Raw genomic sequence first — 22,125 nt, forward strand, 5'->3', positions numbered from 1 at the left:
TTTTATTTGTAAAACACTTTAAAACAACAGGTTGCACAGCACTTGTAATTATTGGACAACTTCCCGTTGTTTTTGGAACATTTGGCCTGGAACACCTTTTAAGGAGAGACAAATATTATTTTTTCTAACCTAAAATTCAAAATAGCAACAGGGCATTTGGTGTGCAGTGTCTCAGCCCAGGTTATGAGGCTCTTTAGCAAACCCTGGAAGCTGGGTTTTTACGTTGCTTAGCAACGTCGAGTCCACCAGAAGTTAGCTTTCAAAGCTGCTGGCGGTTGTCGGCTTTCTTAGCTGCGTGTTGTACCCCGGTTTGGGGACAGCTATCCCTGCCTCAGGGATCCGCCTGTTTCTCCCACCCACCAGCCTCCGCCCAGCCCACTGCCCATCCAGTTCAGCACGGCAGAGCAACCGGACACGTCTCAGAAAGCTCCTCTCTTTACCCAAGAGGGCCGCGGGAGTTATTTGTCCGTCCATCTGGCGGTCTGCTGTAGCGGAGAGCGGCAGGGAGTACCGCGGGGTTCAGGGACGCGGTGGACCGAGCGACGACTCCCCGCTGGAAGACGGCGAAACGACGAAAAAACACTTAAAGGTAGGACTGGTTTTCCTTTTCGTTCTGTTCCAAATGAGGTTGAATAAATCAACTTTGGCCACTTCTTCCTGTCCTCACTTAGTCCCTTGATTTGGTTCATTGCAGACGAGAAAACATTGGTTAGAAGTTATTAATCTTTAATAGAAACGGACAGAAAAAATAAAACTTAGACATGTATATTTTATTTAAGTTTAACCTAACAGTTAAGTCCAGGGGGCTTTATAAGCTGAAAATTGCACACAAATGGGCTCGAGTGTGTCAGAGTAGTGAGGGGAAACAGAGACATTTGTGACCCTGTAGATTACAGGTGTCAAACTCCAGTCCTCAAGGACCTGTATCCTGCAGTTTTTAGATGTGCCACAGGTGCAAAACACTGGAATGAAACAGCTTCATTACCTCCTCCTTGTGTAGATCAGTTCTCCAGAGACTTGCTAACGACCTGATTATTCTATTCAGGTGTGGTGCAGCAGAGGCACATCTAAAAGTTGTACGATATCGGCCCTTGAGGACTGCAGTTTGACAACTGTGCTGTAGATTGTGTTATCTAATCCAGATATTAAGTTATTGATAGCTCTGAGTTTTCTTTAGCTAAATCAGTTTTAGTTATTGGCACAAACTCACAGCCCTGCTTCAAACACTGGCAATGATTCATTCAGCTCAGCCCAATAATTCCTGCATCAAACTTGAAACAAACAACATTATGTGAAACCACCATATTTTATGTGACAAAAATGCATTTTATTACAATTTCTCTTTCCTGGTTCACTGTAAAGACTGTAGTTTATCTTTTATAGCTTGTGAATCATTGCCTGCTTCAAACACTGGCAATGATTCATTCAGCTCAGCCCAATAATTCCTGCATCAAACTTGAAACAAACAACATTATGTGAAACCACCATATTTTATGTGACAAAAATGCATTTTATTACAATTTCTCTCTCCTGGTTCACTGTAAAGACTGTAGTTTATCTTTTATAGCTTGTAAATCATTGCCTGCTTCAAACACTGGCAATGATTCATTCAGCTCAGCCCAATAATTCCTGCATCAAACTTGAAACAAACAACATTATGTGAAACCACCATATATTATATGTGACAAATATGCATTTTATTATAATTTATCTCTCCTAGTTCACTGTAGAGAGTGTAGTTTATCTTTTATAGCTTGTAGAATAGATATTGTAATGTCCTGCTTTCTGGTTCTTCTAAAATAACCTTAGCTCCACTTCAGAACTCTGCCCCAAAAATGCAGAAGGGGCCCAGAAAGCGAGCTCACATCACACTGTTTAAAAACAGTATGATGTTTAAAAACAGTGTTAAACAGTATGATGTGAGTAAGGTGCTCTTTACTGCTATCTAAAACTCTAAATAATCTCAGCGGGTATTGTGGAAAAGTCTTCTGGTGCTTGGTGTGAGAATTAGAACATGCGTGGAGGGGTCCTTTTCTTATTGGGGCCCTCAGCTGTGGAAAAGGAAGTTTGGATGTTTTTAAAAGCAAACTAAAAACACGTGTCCATACATCTTGGTTGAAGTTAAAGCTATTTCTTATCTTTTGTTATTCTATTTCATGTTTGATCTAAGGAATGGTTCTTTTACAGTTCTATGCAGTTTCTTTTCTGCCACACTTACCTTTATGCATGACCCATCAAAGACTACAATTTTGGACCCATCTGCCCGGCGTACTTGTATCCATATGTTTGTTGTGTCCCCTGCAGGGCTTTGCCAATCACGATTATTACTACTTTCTTTAAAGAATAGCTTTTTATCCGGTAATGTTGATGGTAATTTTATTTGTATAGCACATTTTCAGCAATAAGGCAAAACAAAGTGCTTTACATGAATTAAAAGGAAATACAAACAAAATAACAAACCAAAAGAAGAAAAAGAATCTACTGTTGATCTAAAGAAACTAAACTAGGTGCTCCTGTTCAGGATTGCTAAGTATCTTCTGGGTTGGAAGAACTGGAGTCTAACATGTAGTTTTATAATGTTGATCCAAAATAAATGAACTAGATAAACTAGATACTCATATCCAGGGTTGCTAGATAAATATAAGTAAGTATCCTCTGGTCTAATTCCTTTCCTGGGTTGGAAGAGTAGGAGTCTAAAACATAGTTGATAAGGTAGTTTTTCTCGATTCTAAATTTGCTCTAATACCACTTCTGGGTTGCTAAATAAGTAAGTAAGTATTTTTTGGACTTCATATGTATGCTCTAAATTTGTAAAAGTAATGAGTATTTCACAGTTTCTAAGTAATAATAAAAACCAAATGTTCCTGTTCTGGAAGATTTTTTTTTTCTGGATTCTAAGTTTGTTCTAATTCTAATTCTGGAAAGGACACATTAGGGCACATAGCAACATTCAGACAAAACAAAGACATGAGTGAAGGCAGTGGCATCATAGGGCCATGAAACCACGTTGCTCAGCCTCCTGGCATGAGTCTGATATGATGTTGTTATCAAGGCATGATGTCCTTGGGAGCACTCAGGTCCACAGCTGCATGGATAACAAGAGGGGGTGAAGTGGGAAGGAGCGTTATGTTTACATATCTTCAAGGAAATTGGAAATATGCAGCCCTTCCAAGGCAACACTGGAAAAGCCAACTCAGATACAGAATGTTATAAATTTGAATTTCCCATAAAGTCTCACTGATACATCTCAGTTCCCAATCAGGACAAGAGGCCTCTCCTGTGTCCAGTCTTCTCATAGAGAAAATTTGATCAATTGCATTGAGAGACTGGTTGACCAGATCCGTAATTTGTAGATTTGGAGGATGTGCAAAGAAAGGCTCCAGAAATAGAGAAAAAGACAGGACAAAAACAGAACAAGCAGGGTAGGGAGGGATCAGAAGAGGAAAGTGTCCGCTTTCACCAAGAGCAAGAGCAAGTAATTCCTGAAAAGCTTTCTGCATGTTCCTGCTGGCACTTTGATGGTTTTTGGGGTTGTTGGCCTCATTTTCTCCACCCTAATTTCTGCTCCCTCCTGTCTTATCAGCTTCAAGACAACACTCTGGCCAAGTCCCTCCCAATGGTTAAAATGTAATACATTTCACACTCATTGTTAGAAAAAAATTGAATATTTTAGCTTTTTCCTGCCAATAAACGAATCAAAGAGAATAAGTTAAGTGAAATACTAAAACCCACTTTGTTACAGGTAAAGTCAAGGTACAGTAAAAGAGAAGCTCTTTGGTTTTATTTTATTTTGTTTTTAGACGTGCAGAGTAACAAAGTTTTTTTTGTTGTTGTTGTTGAAGACATCGTTCTTGTCTGCAAGCTTATTTACGAATAAACTACATCCGTTAGGTAGGATGGCCCAGGACTCTTGGAATACAGACTGTGTTCAGTTTGTTGTTGCAGAATATTTCTGCTCTATTTTAGGGTGTTGTCGATATTTTAAACTCAGGCCTAATTTAGCTGGTGAAGTTTAATCTGCAAAAATCTGACAAAGATGCAAAGTTCAACTCAACGATAAATAAACTGAAGCTCTAAGATGAAAAAACACGTGACTGTAGCTGAAAGCATTAGGAGAAGAATATATTTTTGAAGAATTATTGATGTCTCGGTTTGACTTTTACAGACATAACTGAATGAATGATGTCATACTTAGATTTATGTTCTGGTAAGTAAAAAAAAAGCCTAAAATGCAGCAAGATATCTGCTTTTAAAAACAACTCGTCGATCTTTTGCTTCTTCTACATCCCTGTTCAGAGCAATGTTAAGATGATCCGAGTTAAAAAAAAATCTCCTTCGCCCCATGGTTTCTTCACAACCCCTGTCATAATTTTAAAAATTCTTTATGCATCTTTAATTATGCTAGTAAGTCTTTTTGGTAAGTTCCCAACACTGAATATTTTTGGTTTTTAAATAAGCAGTTAATTACATAAAGAGCTGTAATAAATCAGCTCAAACGTCCAGCAGGGCACATGACTTCAGGTCATTAAAAACTCAGTGAGGCAGAATGCAGCTGACCTAACATTTCATTTAAGCACCACAGGGGTGTGGCTTCAAGCAAAGTAAAACATTGGACAGGGTTTGCAACAGCATCAGTCCACGTTGTAGCAGGAACTGGCAGAGAATCCTTCTGAATGTCTTTTGAAGTTGTTGTTTTTTTAAACACCAGTATAACCAGTTGTTGTCTTTATTACACTGACAGTTTGGCACTTAAAGAAAACGATTCAATTCAATCCAGTCATTAAAACAGATTCAAAGTCAATTACATTCATTCCAATTGATCCAACTGATCAAACATTGTAGTCAAGTATTATTCAAATTAGTTCAAATGTTTTAATAAAAAACAATGTTTCAATGTTTTATTAGTTTGCCCAGTAACTTTAGTAGGTGAAAATGTACTTGTTTTGAATAAAAGTTCAATTTACTGACTCATAGGAAGTATCAAATTGTATTTTTGTGAGTCTGCTGATCTCAGCATACAAAATACTACTCAGTCTAAAGCTCCTAACAACGTTTGTAAATGGCGTGATGGAAAGACATTGTTGTGATGGGGTGCTGAAGGCGGAGTGTTGGAAAGAACAGGAGCTTCTTAAAAAGACAAAGGCCAATTTTAAGGCAGTAAATTGCAAAGTAAAATTTCTTTTAAATTATGTTTGATATGTATAGCATGTGTATAACAACATAGTTGCTTGATTGTGCTATAAAACGGCACTATGTGTCTGGAAAATGCATAATGTCACACCTACCAAATATAATCAGCAGGTGGCAGCGTTGTATGATCACCTGGGCTTGAAATTTACCAAACTGAATGAAACTATTTTGCATTCTTTGAGAATTAATCATTGCCTTTTACATTAACTGAAGGAGTTCACCGTAGAAATGTTTTTGGTTGGTTTTCAAACTATAAATTATTTGAGGACAGTCAAGATTTCACCTTCTTTGTGGACGAAATCGGGTTTGAGGTGGTTAAACACTGTAACATGATTCTCCCACAAGATCTATTCAGTCAAGGCAAGGAATGAGTACCTGTCAGCGTTAAAATATGCTCATCAGGAATAGTGAGGAACATGTTTTAAAAGCCACTGTAGATAAGAATCAATGTGTCGTAAATCATATCAGAAGTATGACATGGTTTTTTCCTTGGGTACATTGTGAACGTTACAGTCAGGCCTTTGTCCAGACATTCCAGTTTACAGAAACTCCTCTCACAAACGTAGACACGCTCTATTCTGATGATGTCAGTCAAGTTGTCTGAAAAAGCTCTGGATTGATTAAGAGACTACTGTGAAAGTCTTCCAATTGTCTAATACGATTTAAAGATGGTCTGCGAAAATGATAATTTAATAAGTTTTACCTCTTGCATTTTGAATTTATAAAGCTAAAAAAACAACAAGCCGATTGTTTCAAGAACTATCAAATGTTTCATGAATCCCTCACCAAACAACTTTTGTGTAGTTTTGGTTGTCTAGTTGCTTAAATTACTCTTCTTATTGTATGTTGGGCTTCAGTCATGGACACCTCTAGCTGTATTTTGGAGCAGTGTGGTGTATGAATGGCTTCATACTATTTAAAAGTAGGTTGTTTAAGTCTGGGCCCATATTGAGTTACATGAAGGAGTGTGTCTGTCAGCCTTGTTACATAGATGAGATGAGCAACATGTCACGAACAACACCGAGGAACAAGCAAGAGCAATTGATATTTTGGTAAATCGGTGCCAAACAAGTAAAATGTAACAAGCTCAGCTTTTTGTATTTTTGTTATGGTAATATATTTAAGCTTCTACAGATATGAGGCTGTAAGGACAAGTTTTGTTGCAGCAGTGTTTTTCTCATCTGGAACAAACACATTAGGACAATAACGGTCTGATCAGGATGAACTTTAAGCTGATGATCAGAATATATTATCTAACAGCTAGAAATTAGAGTCAGATACTGAGCAGTAACTCAGTTCAGATAAGCTAAATCTAAACAACTCAGAGACGGATAATAGAATAACTTTTCCTAATAGATAAATGGTAACTTTTCTGGAAAAGTTATTCTCTTATCAGAAAGATAGAGCATCGTTAGACATTTATAGCAAGATTTCAAAACCTGTTTTAGGCACAATTTGTGGATTCCTTCCTTGTGGGAATGATTCTGTAGTGATTTTTTTGCAGCACACTGCCGACTTTCTAAAAACAACAAAATCAAGCTGTTAACAATCTTGCGGTCGGTATAATGAATCCTCTAATGTAGTAGTACACCACTCCTCCACGCTGCTCTTTCTTCATTCAGCATCTATGCACCAAAAATCTGGAACAAACTTCCAGAAAACTGTAAAACAGCTGAAACACTGACTTCCTTTAAATCTCAACTAAAAACCCACTTGTTTAGAGTTGTATTCGAAACATAATCAATTGCAAACTTATTGACGGAATCTGACTATGTTGTGTTTTTATTGTTGATTCTATGTTGCATTGTATCTTTGTGTTTGATTTGATGTAAAGCACTTTGAAATGCCTTGATGCTGAAATGTGCTATACAAATAAAGTTTGATTGATTGATTGATTGATTTGCAGTTGTTATTGCACAACATGATAAACAGTTTACTTACAATTGGCTTAAACAATGCGTACAGTACAGTGACTGAGCAACTTTAATCACAAGCAGTCCACGTTTTCGGTAAATGTTATTTTTAGGAGAGGAAAATCCTGTTTGTCTGCACATCATCGTTAATGTTTGACGTATAAGGAACTTGGACTGCTTGTGATTGAAGTTGCTGAGTCACTGTACTGTACGCATTGTTTAAGCCGGTTGCAAACAAACTGTTTATCATGTTGTGCAATAACAACCACAAATGAAGCCTACTTAGTGCTTTTATTCTGAAAGGATGAAACTCATAATTAATGTCTGAGATTGTTCTATATCTGTAACACTGACAGAGTTGCATGGTAGACAATTTACGCTTGATACAACTAAATGTTGCTAATGAGGGTCATTCTACACTAAGATAACTAAAAGGTATGCAAACAGATCACGAATATGGCATGAAAAGTATTTCATTTTGCATCGGCATCAGCCAAAGAACAAGCATTTCTAGAATCAGATTCTCACCACCACAAGGCTCAAGTAGTGTCAGGACAGATTTGTTACAGGCATTTACGAGGACATCTAAACATAGTCATTCAAAGCAGTGGATTACGTGCCTCAAATATTACGCAAGATTTCATTCAAAGAGTGAAACTGTTTCCTTTTAGGTTTGCTCAATGCAACTTGTCATATTTTGCAAATGTCCAGTGTTCGGGGATTCGTTTTTACAACATCTTGTGGAATGATGCAACATGTGGATATGTCTTCATACAACTGTTGGTTCAAGTGTCAAGCTCCTGAACGCCCCATATTATAGCATTTAACGTGTCAGGTTTCATGCAATACTGTTTAAGAAACTACAATTGCATGTGGTGCTTCATAGTTTTGGAAAAGTTTCCTCAGATTTGATCGGTAAAAGTCTGAGGAAACATAAGATTAAGACAAGATTTTCTCAGTGACTTCAGAAAAGGGATGCAGTTTTTTTTTGTTTGGTAAACAACTGTCCATACATCAGTAAATTTGAAGTCATTTATTCCTGGAAGGAAGAAAATATATTAAATTACATTACATACACATAAATACTTTCAAATATTTACTGTGAAATTCATTAAAATCAAGCAATGCAATGCAAGTTTGAAGCTAAAACTTGGAGATAAAATCTACCAGGGGAATGAATAATTACTACCTAACCTGTACAAATAATATACAAATACATTAAATATAAATTAGACACTCCGTGTAGTGCATAAACGGAGTGGAGGACATTATTTTGTAACGTCTGGAGAACTGAATCTTCCTTGTTCAGTCGCTGCAACACACCCCACTCTACATGTTGTAATTAGCATTGTACCTAGGGTCATGTTTCCTGCTGAAATGATGGTTTTCTTTTTTCTTCCCTCTAGCCTAGGTTGTTGTTAAGGTGGAGGCATATTGGGGCTACGTGGTTTATGTGACACGTCCAACTTAAAAACCAATCCGTGCTGTTCATGCCACTCTCTCTGGTAGTTTCTGCCTGGCTGAAACTATTTGAGGATAGCTCTTCATTTATTTTTTTCTTGAATGCATGATACAGTCAAAGCACATTTCATCAAAGCAAACATTTCAAAGCAATAATGCAATTGATTCAATGCAAAGTCAAGTGGTAGTCTCCAGGCAGCTGCTTGTTCTAACGATTTAATTTAACTCAGTCTTGGTGGTTTGCGTTAATTTGCGGGTGGCAGCTTGAGATGGTATCAAATTGAGATACCATCAAATTGAGATGGTATCAAGCATGTCAGGTTGTAATGACAACACTTGTCACTTGGCAAGCATGTCAGGTTGTAATGACAACACTTGTCACTTGCCAAGTGACAAGTGTTGTCACTTGTTGACAAGTGACATGTAATTTCTTACAACCTGACCAAGCATGTCAGGTTTTGGTCAGGACTCTGGCAGCACCATTTTGGACGAGTTTAAAAGAATGAAATATAACAGCTTAAATCTAGCATGATTCATATCAACGCCATTACTAAATTTGTTTTTCAGCCTGAAGAAAAATGTTCACGTTCTAAACTCAGCAGGTGTTTCAAGACTTGTCCTATTAGTTATGCCAAGCCGTTCTTTTGGGTGCATGCCACAAAACATTTTTCTACTCTCTTATCTCTCTTCAGGTAGGAAGTTGACTGCATAACTAGAACAAACCCAACAAATCCTTGTTATGTTCAACAAGGAAACGTTAGTTGCCAAAGTTAGATGACGTTTCAAACTTTCTCTGGTGTTTTGCTGTCTTGTCCAGCCAGTAGCTTGTCAAGCATCAAGGAGCTGAAGTATTTCAGCTTCTCAACCTGCTTTTTCTTTCAAATTTTTTTGATAAGCATTTTGAATAATTTGGAAAAACCCACTAATAGGTGAATCCAGAAATACTGAAACACAAATTGGCACTGTATAATGATAAACTAACAGACAACATTTGTACACCTAATGTAATGTAGCTGTAAACTTTTTTGATAATGGTTTTACTTTGTAGAGCTATGCAGTTATTTATGATCAAAAAGACTGAGACTTTTGACCTTCACTTCTAGTTCTACTACAAGTATTACAAAAGAATAATGTGACACTTTTTGAGGTTCATATTGGCCACATCTGCCTTTTTGGAGTGAATGGGTGAATGTGGTAATATTGCCATTGTGGTCATATTGAGAAAGGAGGTAGAACATTTATGAATCATAATGTTGGATTTTTGTACTTTCTGTCTTAAAAATCTGTTTTCTCTCTCTTTGTCTGTTTCAGAAGCTAAACGTGACCTCCAGTCATGAGTCCCCGCTGCAGAGTGAACTTCAACACTATGATTTTCCTGGTCGTCCTGCAGGGGGCAGCAGTTGTGCTCTTCTGCAACTGGTACTATCAGCTGAGCCCCTGCGACTCCCCTCCCCGAAAAGGCAAAGTTCATGTTTTGCTGCTGTCGTCGTGGCGATCAGGTTCATCCTTCCTGGGTCAGGTTTTCAGTCAGCACCCGTCTGTTTTCTACCTCATGGAGCCCGGGTGGCATGTTTGGACCAAAATAAAGAAACCTGGTGCACGAGTTCTCCGAATGGCTGTGAGGGATGTAATGCGGAGCTTGTACCAGTGTGACTTCTCAGTGATGGATTCGTACATGCCTGAGAACTACAATATGTCCACCTTGTTTATGTTTCACCACAGTCGGGCACTGTGCTCACCTCCTGCATGCTCCCTCACACCGCGCAGTGACATGAGCAATGAGACTCTTTGCCATAAGAAATGTGATTCTCAAGGTTTGGAGAAGGTGGAGGAGGCCTGCCACACTTACAGCCATGTGGTACTGAAAGAAACTCGTTTTTTTGAGCTGGAGTCCCTTTATCCCCTTTTTCAAGACCCAAACCTGGACCTCCGTATCGTTCACCTCGTTCGAGACCCGCGGGCCGTGATACGGTCGAGAGAGGAATCGGCCAAATCTTTTGACGTGGACAACGCCATCGTCTTGGAGCAAAGAAACGTACCAGCAGCCAGTATCCAGTACGAAGTGATGCAAGAGATCTGCAGAAGCCACGTACGCATCAATGAAAGAGCAATCTTGAAGCCACCTCCATTTCTGAAAGGGCGCTACAAAATGATTCGGTATGAAGACGTGGCACGCAACCCGCTGAAAGAGATTAATGATATTTATGACTTTGTCGGTTTAGAGATGACCAATCAAATGGAGGAATGGATCTACAAGGTGACCCATGGAAAAGGGAAAGGCAGCAAGAAAGAGGCTTTCCAGATCACCTCTAGGAATGCCAATGAGGTGTCGCAGGCGTGGCGCAACGTGCTGCAACACAGCAAGGTCAAACGCATTCAGGATCTGTGCAAAGGGGCCATGTCGCTGCTTGGCTACCGCACAGTTGACAGCGAAAAAGAGCAGAAGAGACTCGACATAGATCTGCTGGTTCCACGTGAGCCTTACGAGTTCAGCTGGGTTTCAGCTAAATCTCAGCGCACAGGGAGCAGCTAGGATGGTCTCCCTGTTGCTGTTAAAGCAAGGCTTTGTGAGACACAGACGCCTCAAACTGCCTGTTTTCAAGATTTGAAGAGAAATTACAGCTATTTTGCGTGACATTATAGCATGTGAAAGTGGGGTAGAAGATTCAGCAGAGAGCTCAACAGAATTTACTGACATGCAGCCTTGTTCCTAAAAGCCTCTATGATAGATGGCTAGCTATACAGGGTTTACATTCCATTGCATTTCACAGGACGTCACTCACAAACAACCTTAAGAATTACAATTGAGCTTGAAGACAAACTAATGGCACTTGTTCTCAGTGCTTTCCATTTCTTTCTAACCTTTGTATTTATATATTATTTAAATGATCATGTAAACCTTAGCAAAATGGGCTACATACACCCTATGCTAAATAGCATACAGAGTTTATCTTATTATTCTTGGGCCCGGCGATTCCTGGAGTCTCTCTACTGCTTTGGGGGAGAAACTTAACAGGATTTATGGAAACTTGATTCTTACAATAACCAGGGGTTTCACCAGATAAATCTGACTTACCTAAATTTGTATACATTGGAATGGTATGCGCTCATCCAGTCTCACATGTAATTTAGTGTAAATCAATGTGTTCTTTGACCAGTCCTGAGCAGGAACACATTTATGAGGGCACGTGTATATTGTCTGAGAACGCCAAGCTTCTTATGGCTTTTTATTCCTGAGAAACTTGAACAGAGCACAGCTCATTGTAGTGTACTGATTTGGAGACGAGAAGATGAGATCGTTTTAGGACAAACTTTGACTTTTTCTTTTTTATAAAGGAATCAAAAATATTTTTCCTCAAAGATGGGATCAACATAAGAAAAGCAACTCAGTTTTAGAAACTTTGGGTTGCAGTAATAAATGTGTACAAGTGCCTGATTTATTTCTTTTTCTGTGAATTTAAAAAGAACAGACAGCCCCATGGACCTTACCAGAGGGGCCGCTTTTCATTGGCTGATGTCCATTCTACGTGGTCACGTGGGTGACCGTCTCACAAACACACGCTTCCCGTTAGCCAAGTACAGCATAATGGCAGTACTGATACAACTTCTACACCTTGAAGCCTGTCTGCTACACGGTCTTACGTTAACTAAACAGATCAATATGCAATGTGTACTGTATCTGACATACACTAAAGATTTTATTTTAGCAGAAAAGGCTTTGGACTAAACTGTTACTCGTGTTAGCCACTCTAGCACCAAGTATCGTGTATCAGGCTAGCCACACTCCAACATTTGCCAACAAACCACAGGAACCACCCACTGATTTCAAAAGTAGCCTACAAAAGGAGGAATGCCCGACTTACCCAGCCTTAAAAGAACAACAGGCATCAGTGATCTTGTCCACAGCTATATTGATGTAAAGGGTGTGTGGATCTCTCGTTTTCCTCATCGAATGAAAGCATTTTGGTGTGACGTGCACAATGTTGGAGGCATCACGTGGCTCAAACACCGTGATCTCCTCCAAAAAAGATGACATGAACTTGTTAGTTCCTCTGTCCATTGTAGTAGCTGGTATATTGTGAAAATCCGGTAGAAATGATGCACTAATCGAGTCAGAAATACACTGCAGAGAATCAGTCGAAGTGGAAGACGCCATGTTGACATAGAAAAAGCGTGCCGCAAGGCTTTGTTTGCCAGACTTGCGGCCACCTGAGATTTTCTAGGTCGGTTGTGGGCGGAGCTTGGTAAGGTCCATTTTGATGTCACTTAATTTTACTCTACTGTGATTCACATGTTTAGCTTTTATAAGAACTCCTGATTTTTCTGACCCCTGTTTTTTTATTTTTATTTATTTGTGTTTTGAATAATAGTTTCTGTTGCATCTACTTTTTTCCATCATTTTAGTTTCATGGTTCTTTGTAGCTACAAATGTTTTGACTCCAATTTTTTCTCATAGGAAACAAATTAATTATATTAATTTATAATTGCTTTATAAATTAATGTTTTTGAGACACTAACTCCTAGGTTTCTGATCGGTTTGTTGAAGCTGTTTAATGGTCATACTGAGTGATTATATGTCAATTTCTTGTTTTTTTGCCTCCTTTGAGATTTGTGCAGTTTCATTTCTTAATATTTTGTCAGCTTTTCTTTCATCTTGATGAATTTCTTAAATTAAAATGTTTCCAGTGCCTTCTCTGACCCAGGGGCTCCTCCGTCTGGTACCGATACAACATGCATGTTGTTGGGAAATATTTATGGAATTAGTGCCTTAATGTATGTTGATTAAAATCTACTAAAAGAAACAAACTGTGTTTAATGCATGGTGCCAGTTTGCAGTGATTCATTCTGGGTAACAAAAGGTTAAATGTGAGCCTCATGGCTCTCTTCTGGGTTCTCGACAGTCTTGACGTGATTTCACCATTTTTCCAAACAATACTAAACCTCCTTCATGTTTCGCATTGGATACATCTTCATTTTTCCTTCTATACACGTAAAACTTTAGTGACTATAAAAAATCTCCAGTTTTATCTAACTTACCTAAAGTGGTGGTTTTAAAACCTGTTTTGACAGTTCATCACCTTGGTAAATACTAGGATTCCCAGGCTTTTAAGGAAGTTTCAAAAATATATCTTTAACCGGTATTAACCTTCCAAAAAGTTGCACTTTTGATAGGTTAGTCCATAAAATGTTTTTCCAAAAGTCTATGGGGTTTCTTCAAGTTGCTTTTGGGAAATAGGAGTTGAGCTTTAGCTTTGTTTTTTGGTGAGATTCATGAGTGACCATTTATGCCATCTCCTGGTTTCCTTATTACATCGGGCTCTTTCGTTACCTTTTGGATAAATAGTCAATGCGTGGTTCACCGCTCCTCCATGTTTTCTCCATTTGTGTTTAATGTCTGAATTATTCTCATAACTTGACATAATCAAATTATTTACAAATTATAAGGCATTGCCAAACCACAATGTCACATAACGTAATGTTGAAAACTGTGACGAACAACGTTTTGCTTTTCTGCCTTCATCTTCACAAAGGTTTGAGTAAATTCTACTTTTTTCTGTCCACCCTATGCTTGCCTTGAGGCAAAATAGAAGTTTAAGGTGTTTGGTTTCATGTTGCTGTGCAAAGATGATTTGAATTCATTTATCACATAAGAGTAATCTGGATCTGAACAGGTGAGTGCTGCTATTGGTAAAAATCTACAAAGGTATGGAAGTACATTTTAGCCACTTGAAGAAAAGCAAGAGCCAGAAGGTAGGCTGCAGTAGCTAATAAATAATTATAAGATTGTCATTTTGACTTCAAACATGGTAAATATTTCACTAGCTCAAGTTTGTGAGATTAACAGCCGTAATGTAAACTTTGTAAAATTACTTGAACTTTATATGCTGACCTGTAAAAAAATAATAAAAAAAAAAATACCCTGAGATCAGCACCAGCCTCCTTAATTGTAAGTAAAAAGTGAAAGTAAATGTTCTTCAGAATACTTGAGCTTTATTTCTCATGTTTATAACACCAGGAGTATGAATTTAGTGTGTCAAAGAAGACACAATCCTGACTTTAAAAGTCCTAATTATGATACGTGAGAACCAGCTTTTGAAAGGTTATAGGATCTTCAATCACATTTTCAACTTTCAAAGCTCCCAATGTGACCACAATTGTGACTGACATTATGTTTTAATACTGGGTTTGTTTGGCATGAATGAGCTTCCATACCGAGTACAATAAAGAGCATCAAAAGCGGACAGTAAAAATACTTTAGATCCGGAAGAATCGTTTTTGTTGCTCATAAAGTCACCCACAGTAAGATGACGGTGAAAAGAAGCGATCCAGCACTGCAGCCGGGACAGAGGGACAATGACCCAACAGAAACAGCGCAGGACGGGGATGGCGCACCTCCCGCTGACCACAGAGAACTTCTCTGAATTACCTGCTGAACTCCGTTAATGACGAGAACAGCCGAGAAGTAATAGGTACTGAAACCGCAAGGCAAGCAGTCAAACTGTGCAAGTTTAGAGCAGCTCTAGATCTAGGAAGATGAATAAAATTTATTTAAATAAATCCTGCGCTAAAACAGCAGCTGTAACTTAACATGTTAATCACGTGTGTACATATCAACTCATCTTGTTTCCGCCTGCAGAGCAATACACTTCCTGATCAGGTTCAGTACCAGTTCACCCAGTCCAGAGGACGGCACAGAGGTGGAGAGCTGCTGGAAGCCGTCAGTTAAATAACAAACACATTTAAGGTAGGAATTTATTGTTATTAAAATGAATGAATAGAAAATGTCTTAAAAATGTTTCATTAACACTATAATGTAATAGTCGGACGATTTATTTGGGCAAAATTCTGGAGGATTACTTATTATTTTTTAATTATATTAATCCCTCTAAAATTTCCCCAATGTTGAATTTGTAAAAAAAAAAAAAAAAAACCAAAACATCAAAATGCAAAATATTTACGATGAAATGACAAAATATAAACTTTCAAGAACAACAGAATACAGGAGGACACAGAACAAATTTGCTTATTCTATAAAAAGCTAAAGGAAGTATTTAGCATTTAGCGATCGATGAGTTTGTTTACACGTTAACAGGTAAATTCAGATAGCAGTACAATGTCCCAGTCAAATCACATATGCGCTATAGTTAAAATCGCTGAAAAGTTCGTCAGTGAGGTTCACTTTTCAGACAAGACCAAACATCCATCCATCCATCCATTTTCTGTTCACCCTTGTCCCGCAGAGGGAGGGTTGCTGGTGCCAATCTCCAGCTACGTTCCGGGCGAGAGGCGGGGTTCACCCTGGACCGGTCGCCACCAAACGTCTAATGATGAGCAAAGAGACATGGGGAATTTTAAATTTTCAGTTTTGTTTTGGGTTTTTTTTATCCAGTGTTTTTGACAAGAACATTGTGTTTCTTTATTTTTATTAATTTATTTTGCTCCCATTTTCTCTCTTCATTTACAGTTCTATTAATGACTGTAATCAATTGCTCATTTAAAGACAGTAAAATGAAGACGTCCTGTGAGGTTTTTCCCTTAAGACATGTTGTTAAAAACATCAAACCCTTATACCAGAACCACAGTAACAAGTATTTGATGAAACGCCTCTGTGACATGACAAACATGTGTGGAGCGTATACTAGTCATAACCTTTTTTTCTCATAATGTAATTATGTCTCTACATAATTTGTTTATGTAGAGACATAAAGTAATTGCTGCCATTTGTTTTATTTTTCTATCTGAAAGGAGCAGCTCCTTTTTAATTAGCTTTTGTTTTGGCTGTGCATCTCGATCATTCAAAATACTTTGGGGAGAGTAAATTTTTGTTTGCAATTCCCCACAATCAAGCAAGCAATATGGATTAATCAGCTGCCTCATTAAATAAAATACAGTCATATTCAATATGTGCATTCATGTAAGCTCAACTGTCAAATCAGAAGTATCTTTTTAAAATAACCTTTCAACAGGTATTTCTTGCTACTTTCATTTAAACCCTTCTGCTTTAAAATTGTATTTTTAGGAGTCTGATGTAATATTCTAATATTAAATGTTGTGTTTTTCATGAACAAGAGAAATAAAGGTGTGAAAACATCAATCAGTGTTTAAAAAAATCTAAATAATGTGTTTCACTTAGTGAGTTGAGTTACTGAAATAAGTACATTTTTCAACAATATTTAAAATTTTAAATGGGAGAGTGTATTATTATTTTAAGTCTCATATTAAAATCTATTCAATTGGTAAACTGCTGTATTCAGTGATCCTTAAATTAACACTTCCTAAAAAAACAAGTCTTCAATTGAAACTGAATGATTATATTGAATCTTGTTGATAATTAACCAGTGTTTAACCGTGCTAATATCAGTGGAGATGAGTAAAGAAGCAAGGCAAAGCTAAGCAAGCAAACCACAACTTCCAAGAGGAACTAAAAATCAGAGGAGAAATAAAATATTAACTGGTTTAAATCAATGGAGAGTCTGTAGAGAAAGCACTCAGGAAGTGTTGGGATCCTGCATTGTCTGGTTGAGTTTTGTTTATTTCTGCATTCCCCCTTTAATTTAGATTAGTTATTTGTTTGTTTCATTTTAGTTCAGTCCTTTCTTGGTCATTATAGTTTCATTATTTTGCTCTCCCCTGATTAGTTAGCTAATCAACCCAGATCTTTTGTTCTGCATTCAACCTCCCCAGTATTTAAGCACCTTAATCATAATTACTCCTCGTCATTTCCTCCTCATAAAATGCGTCACCTGATTGTTCTTTGAGTTATTTATCTTTTGCCCTGCCTCTTGTGGTTTATTTAGTGGCTACAATCCATTCTGTTCTTTCTTCACCTTTACAGCAAATATCTTACAATGAGTTCCCTATTTTTACTGTGACGTTTTATAACCATTTGCTGTCATTTAGACCATGATCATGGTGATTTATTTATTTAGTTTCATTTTGATTGTTAAGTGTGTATAGAATGTTCATCCACAGCTGCCTGGGGTGAATTAAGACATAAAGATTTATAATGAAGGCCAAAAGCATCAGCAGGCAGATCAGGGATGAAGTTTAGAAAAGTTTAAAGTATCTTTAAGAAATATATCCTTAAGAAAGGCGACATATAAATTAGATATTGATTTATTCCATATGGGATTAACTGACATTATTTCCAATATTGGATATAAAACTTGATTAAATTTGTTACCACCTTCTTTTTTCTTGCTCGGAGCTTTGTTTTTCCCTACTGATTCTGAATGTGTCACTAACTCATTCTTCACTTGGTGCAACACCTTATTTCTGTCTGAGTTTCTGAGTACGAACTGACTGGAGGGAGCGTCTTATTTCAACCAGATCAAGAAGTTCTCACCAAGCTGGAAGAATAACCATTCAGAGGTTGATTTTACAAACATATATATGTTTGCAAAATCATGTATGTGCCTTATTATAAACACGGGGAACATTTTAATGCAAATATATTCCAAAAGCAACACTTTAAAGCTCAAGCTTTGTAGCTTGTCTCTCTCTTAAGGCACTCCCTAGAGGTTGATAAAGAGCAGGAGCTCTCTGTAATTTTTGTCAAAAGTCATCATATTAGATTTTTAAGAACAGTACCAATATCTCTCTTTTTTCTGTTTGCCTTTTTTCCTGCAGAAAAGTCGTCTCAAACCCGTGGAAGCTGATCAACTTCAGCGTTAATCAGTTGAATTCGTCTCCACAAACTGAATAACAACGCTGATGTTCTCCTGCACTAGACGCTGACAGTGATCTCCAGACATGAGACCCTTCTTAAGAGTGAACTGCAACGCTCTGTTTTTCCTGGTGCTCCTGCAGGGGGCAGGAATGGTGATGTTCTTCAACTGGTGCTACCTACTCAGCCCTTGTGACTCTCCTCCTGTTGACCGCAAAGTTCACGTTTTGCTGCTGTCGTCGTGGCGATCGGGTTCATCCTTCCTGGGTCAGGTGTTTAGCCAGCACCCATCTGTTTTCTATCTCATGGAGCCCACATGGCACGTGTGGCGCACAATGAGAAGTTATGGTTCGAAGACTCTCCGGATGGCTGTGAGGGATCTAATGCGGAGCGTGTTCCAGTGTGACTTCTCAGTGATGGATTCCTACTTGCCACAAAATCGCAACACTTCCTCCCTCTTTATGTGGCATCAGAGTCGGGCACTGTGCTCGCCGCCAGTCTGTTCCGCCACATTATTTGGTCAGATAAGCAACACGAAAGAGTGCCAAAAGGAATGCCAGGGTCTAGATTTTGAGAAGGTGACAAATTCCTGCCAAATTTACAGCCATGTGGTTTTAAAAGATACTAGAATTTTTGAGCTGGAATCCCTTTATCCTCTTTTTCAAGACCCCAATCTTGACCTACGCATTGTTCATCTTATCCGAGATCCTCGGGCTGTGTACAGGTCCAGAGAGGAGTCAGTTTCATCCTTTAAGATGGACAACGCCATCGTCTTGGAGCACAGAGATGCACCAGAAGCCCAGGAGCAGTTTGAAGTCATGAAGAAAGTCTGCCAGAGTCACATCCGGATCAACAAAACAGCCACCCAGGACCCTCCTGCATTCCTCAAGGGTCGCTACAAGCTGGTTCGCTATGAAGATGTGACACGCTACCCGCTTCAGGAGATCAGTGATATTTATGACTTTGTTGGTTTAAAGATGACCAAAGAGTTGGAGGACTGGATAGTTACAATGACCCACGGAAAGGGGAAGGGCAACCTGAATGATGCTTTCGAGGTTATCTCCAGAAACGCTGTCCAAGTGTCCCAGGCTTGGCGCCGCATGCTGCCATACGACAAGGTCAAACGCATTCAGGAGGTGTGTAAAGAGGCCATGTCAATGCTTCGCTACAAGGCAGTTAACAGCAAAGAAGAGCAGAAGAGACTTGACATGGATCTGTACATGCCAGAAAACCGAAAGGCTTTGCTTAAGCATTGGGTAAATTAGGGAGGTTTAGTGAATGAAACACTTTTCTGTGTTCTGTATTTCACTGGATGATGGGCTGGCTGATTTATTCTGTTTAAGAAGATGCATCTTCTGTTGTGGATTAAAGTATTTATATTATAATGTGCAATTCTCGGGAAGTATTATTATTATTATTGTTATTATTTGCTTGTTTTATCTGGATCAAAATAGAGCAAATTGTCTTTAGAAGCTCTTCAGATTGTAATCATATACATTTAAAAACAGGACTTGTTTAAACAGTCACTCAGACAATAACAGTCACTCAGACAATAACAGTCGCTCAGTTGAATCTCATGCAACTTTTGCATGAGATTCAAATGTTTTTCCAAAAATACGAATAATTCGGTCCTACTGTGTGGCTACTTTGACTGAACAAATTCTTAAATTTTAATTTGTGAGTATATGAATTAAGGTTATTAGTAATTTAACTTTCTTTTGCTTTTACATAAATGAACCAGAAACAGATGGGAGACGTAGAATCTTCATTCAGTCTGTAGAAGTATTAAATCAAATGTATTTTAATTTAATTGTATTCTTTATAATCAAGAGCAGACACGATCTTCTTGTTTTGACACTGAATCTACTTCACTGTGAATAAAATGTGTCTCTGATCCTTCAGTGGATATATTTCACTTCACAGACTGTATCAGCATTAAACATGATTGTTTTTATTTGAGGTTTTAAGTTTTGCTTCCCGCTCACCATTTTGCAAATTTTTGGTGCTTTTACTGTTTTGATTGAATTTTTGTCTATTTTACTTATCTTTAGGCATCTGTCTTTCCATGTATTTTTCTTTTATTCCTTTGATTTATTTTATTTTTTTTAAATCATGTGGCAACATTTTTAAACAGGGTTTGACAAAATTAATGGAATCCATTAAAAATCGTAGATGTTCATCTTTGTTGGAAAAGCCTGGGGGTTCTGTAATGCTTATTCCACATTGTGCCTGGATGTGTTTGCTTAAAATACAATGAAGATCAAAAGCTCAGTTTTGTGTATTCCTTTTATTTTGTTTCCCTATTTTCTCCATTGGAGCTGTGATTTTATAATCATGTTGTCTTGTTTTTATTTAAGTTTGCAAGACGAGTCAGTGAAAAACAGCAAAATGAGCCTGTGAAGTTTTAATGTGTAGCTTTTTTTCCTCTTTCCATTAGGCCTTGACTCATTGCTGGACTTCATATAACTTCTCTATTTCCTCTTTGATTTTCCACTTTAAGATGGTTATCATGACTGTGGGGCACATTTATACGTTTCATTTATACTTTATAGAAAATTAAGTGTCAACCTGAGACACAACGGCAACTCTTCAAACAGCCATTTCAAGAACTGCAAAAAGAAATCCAAAAGCAAAAGCACATTTGTACACTCTATGAATAGACCTGAATAGCCAAAGGCAGAGAATATGTTTTTTCTCAATCTAATGCTATGTGGAACATATTTCACGCCTTTCCTCATCACGCCAGCAGATACCAACAATCAAGATCCTCTTTTAGCTGAGGTTGTTGTAGGATTGTTCTCCATAACAGTGACTTTGTGCAGAATAAATAAACCAAAATGTGATTTGGGGTTATATTCAAATACAGCATTGGACACATACTATCTGTCTAAGGACAGAACGAACTCCTGCTTGTAAAGATTCAGATTTCATGGGAGAATTACCCAACACATTATCTTTGAATCACCATCTGGGGGAGTTGCATCTGAACTCACAACACATTAAACATTAAAGCAGATGAGCTACAGCAGCAAAAAAACAGTGCGAGTATCCATCCTGTTAGTTAAAAACAATCAGCTGAGGCTATAATTGTCGCAGATCAGCTAAAAATAAAAAAATAAAACATTTATTTTGGGTTTATTGTGACACATTTCTTCTGCCTAGATAATATGATTTGCCCCGGTTTGACTAACTGGTTTCCTGAAGATGACAATGTGTTTATTGTCTGGTTTATCCCCTGGTCTTCATAGTCACTGGATTTCAGTTCAGTAGAACATCTTTGGGACGGTGGACCACGGGATTCACATCAAGTGTCGATTCTGCAGGAACTGCATGTTGGACCAAAATCCCAGAGGAATGTTTTCCTGTTGAATCTGTACATTTAAAAAAATCTAAGCAGTTCTGAAGGCCAAAGAGGTTTAACAAGATGCCGTCAAATTTAGCTTAATAAAGTGACTGATACATTATTTTTCTCATTCTAAGAAATATTAATTTTCTACATTTTCCAGTAAGTGTACAGTCCTCTAATCATCCAGATGCCCACATACATCCACAGCATGGTGCTGTGTAAGGATGGAGCAACCTACAGTTTCTCTGACGTCACTTACCTGCCAATGACCAGTAATAATCTTTGCGGTGTGTGAGTGCCCCCCAGTGGTCAAATAGTTATTAGCTGACTGAAGTGAAAAGAGACTGGAAGTCCCTGTTGTCGAAGTCACTCCAAACTCGGCATGCTGAAGGGAGTAAAACCTCATCAGTGCAAACAGCGTCTGCTTAGAGCAACAACAGATTAAGTAATATTATCCGGTTAATACGGAGTCATTTAAGCGGTTGCGGAAATGTTACTAGTGTACCTTGACGTAGTAGACATTTAAAAGAAAAACTCTTGACCTAGCT

The 22,125-nt window shown here is 38.0% G+C and overlaps 2 protein-coding genes across 2 annotated transcripts; both read left to right on the forward strand.

Annotated features, from left to right (window-relative positions):
• Window positions 1–202: 202 nt before the first annotated feature.
• On the forward strand, window positions 203–13,362 carry LOC122835645 (carbohydrate sulfotransferase 6-like). The gene is made up of 2 exons (XM_044124869.1): window positions 203–589; window positions 9,876–13,362. The coding sequence occupies exon 2, from the start codon at window positions 9,898–9,900 to the stop codon at window positions 11,095–11,097; it is 1,200 nt and encodes a 399-aa protein (XP_043980804.1). The 5' UTR covers window positions 203–589; window positions 9,876–9,897; the 3' UTR covers window positions 11,098–13,362.
• A 1,862-nt stretch (window positions 13,363–15,224) lies between these two features.
• On the forward strand, window positions 15,225–20,534 carry LOC122835646 (carbohydrate sulfotransferase 6-like). The gene is made up of 2 exons (XM_044124870.1): window positions 15,225–15,309; window positions 18,195–20,534. The coding sequence occupies exon 2, from the start codon at window positions 18,318–18,320 to the stop codon at window positions 19,494–19,496; it is 1,179 nt and encodes a 392-aa protein (XP_043980805.1). The 5' UTR covers window positions 15,225–15,309; window positions 18,195–18,317; the 3' UTR covers window positions 19,497–20,534.
• The last annotated feature ends 1,591 nt before the right edge of the window (window positions 20,535–22,125 follow it).

The sequence above is a fragment of the Gambusia affinis genome, linkage group LG08 (genome assembly GCF_019740435.1).
Source record: "Gambusia affinis linkage group LG08, SWU_Gaff_1.0, whole genome shotgun sequence".
NCBI classification, from domain to species: domain Eukaryota; kingdom Metazoa; phylum Chordata; class Actinopteri; order Cyprinodontiformes; family Poeciliidae; genus Gambusia; species Gambusia affinis.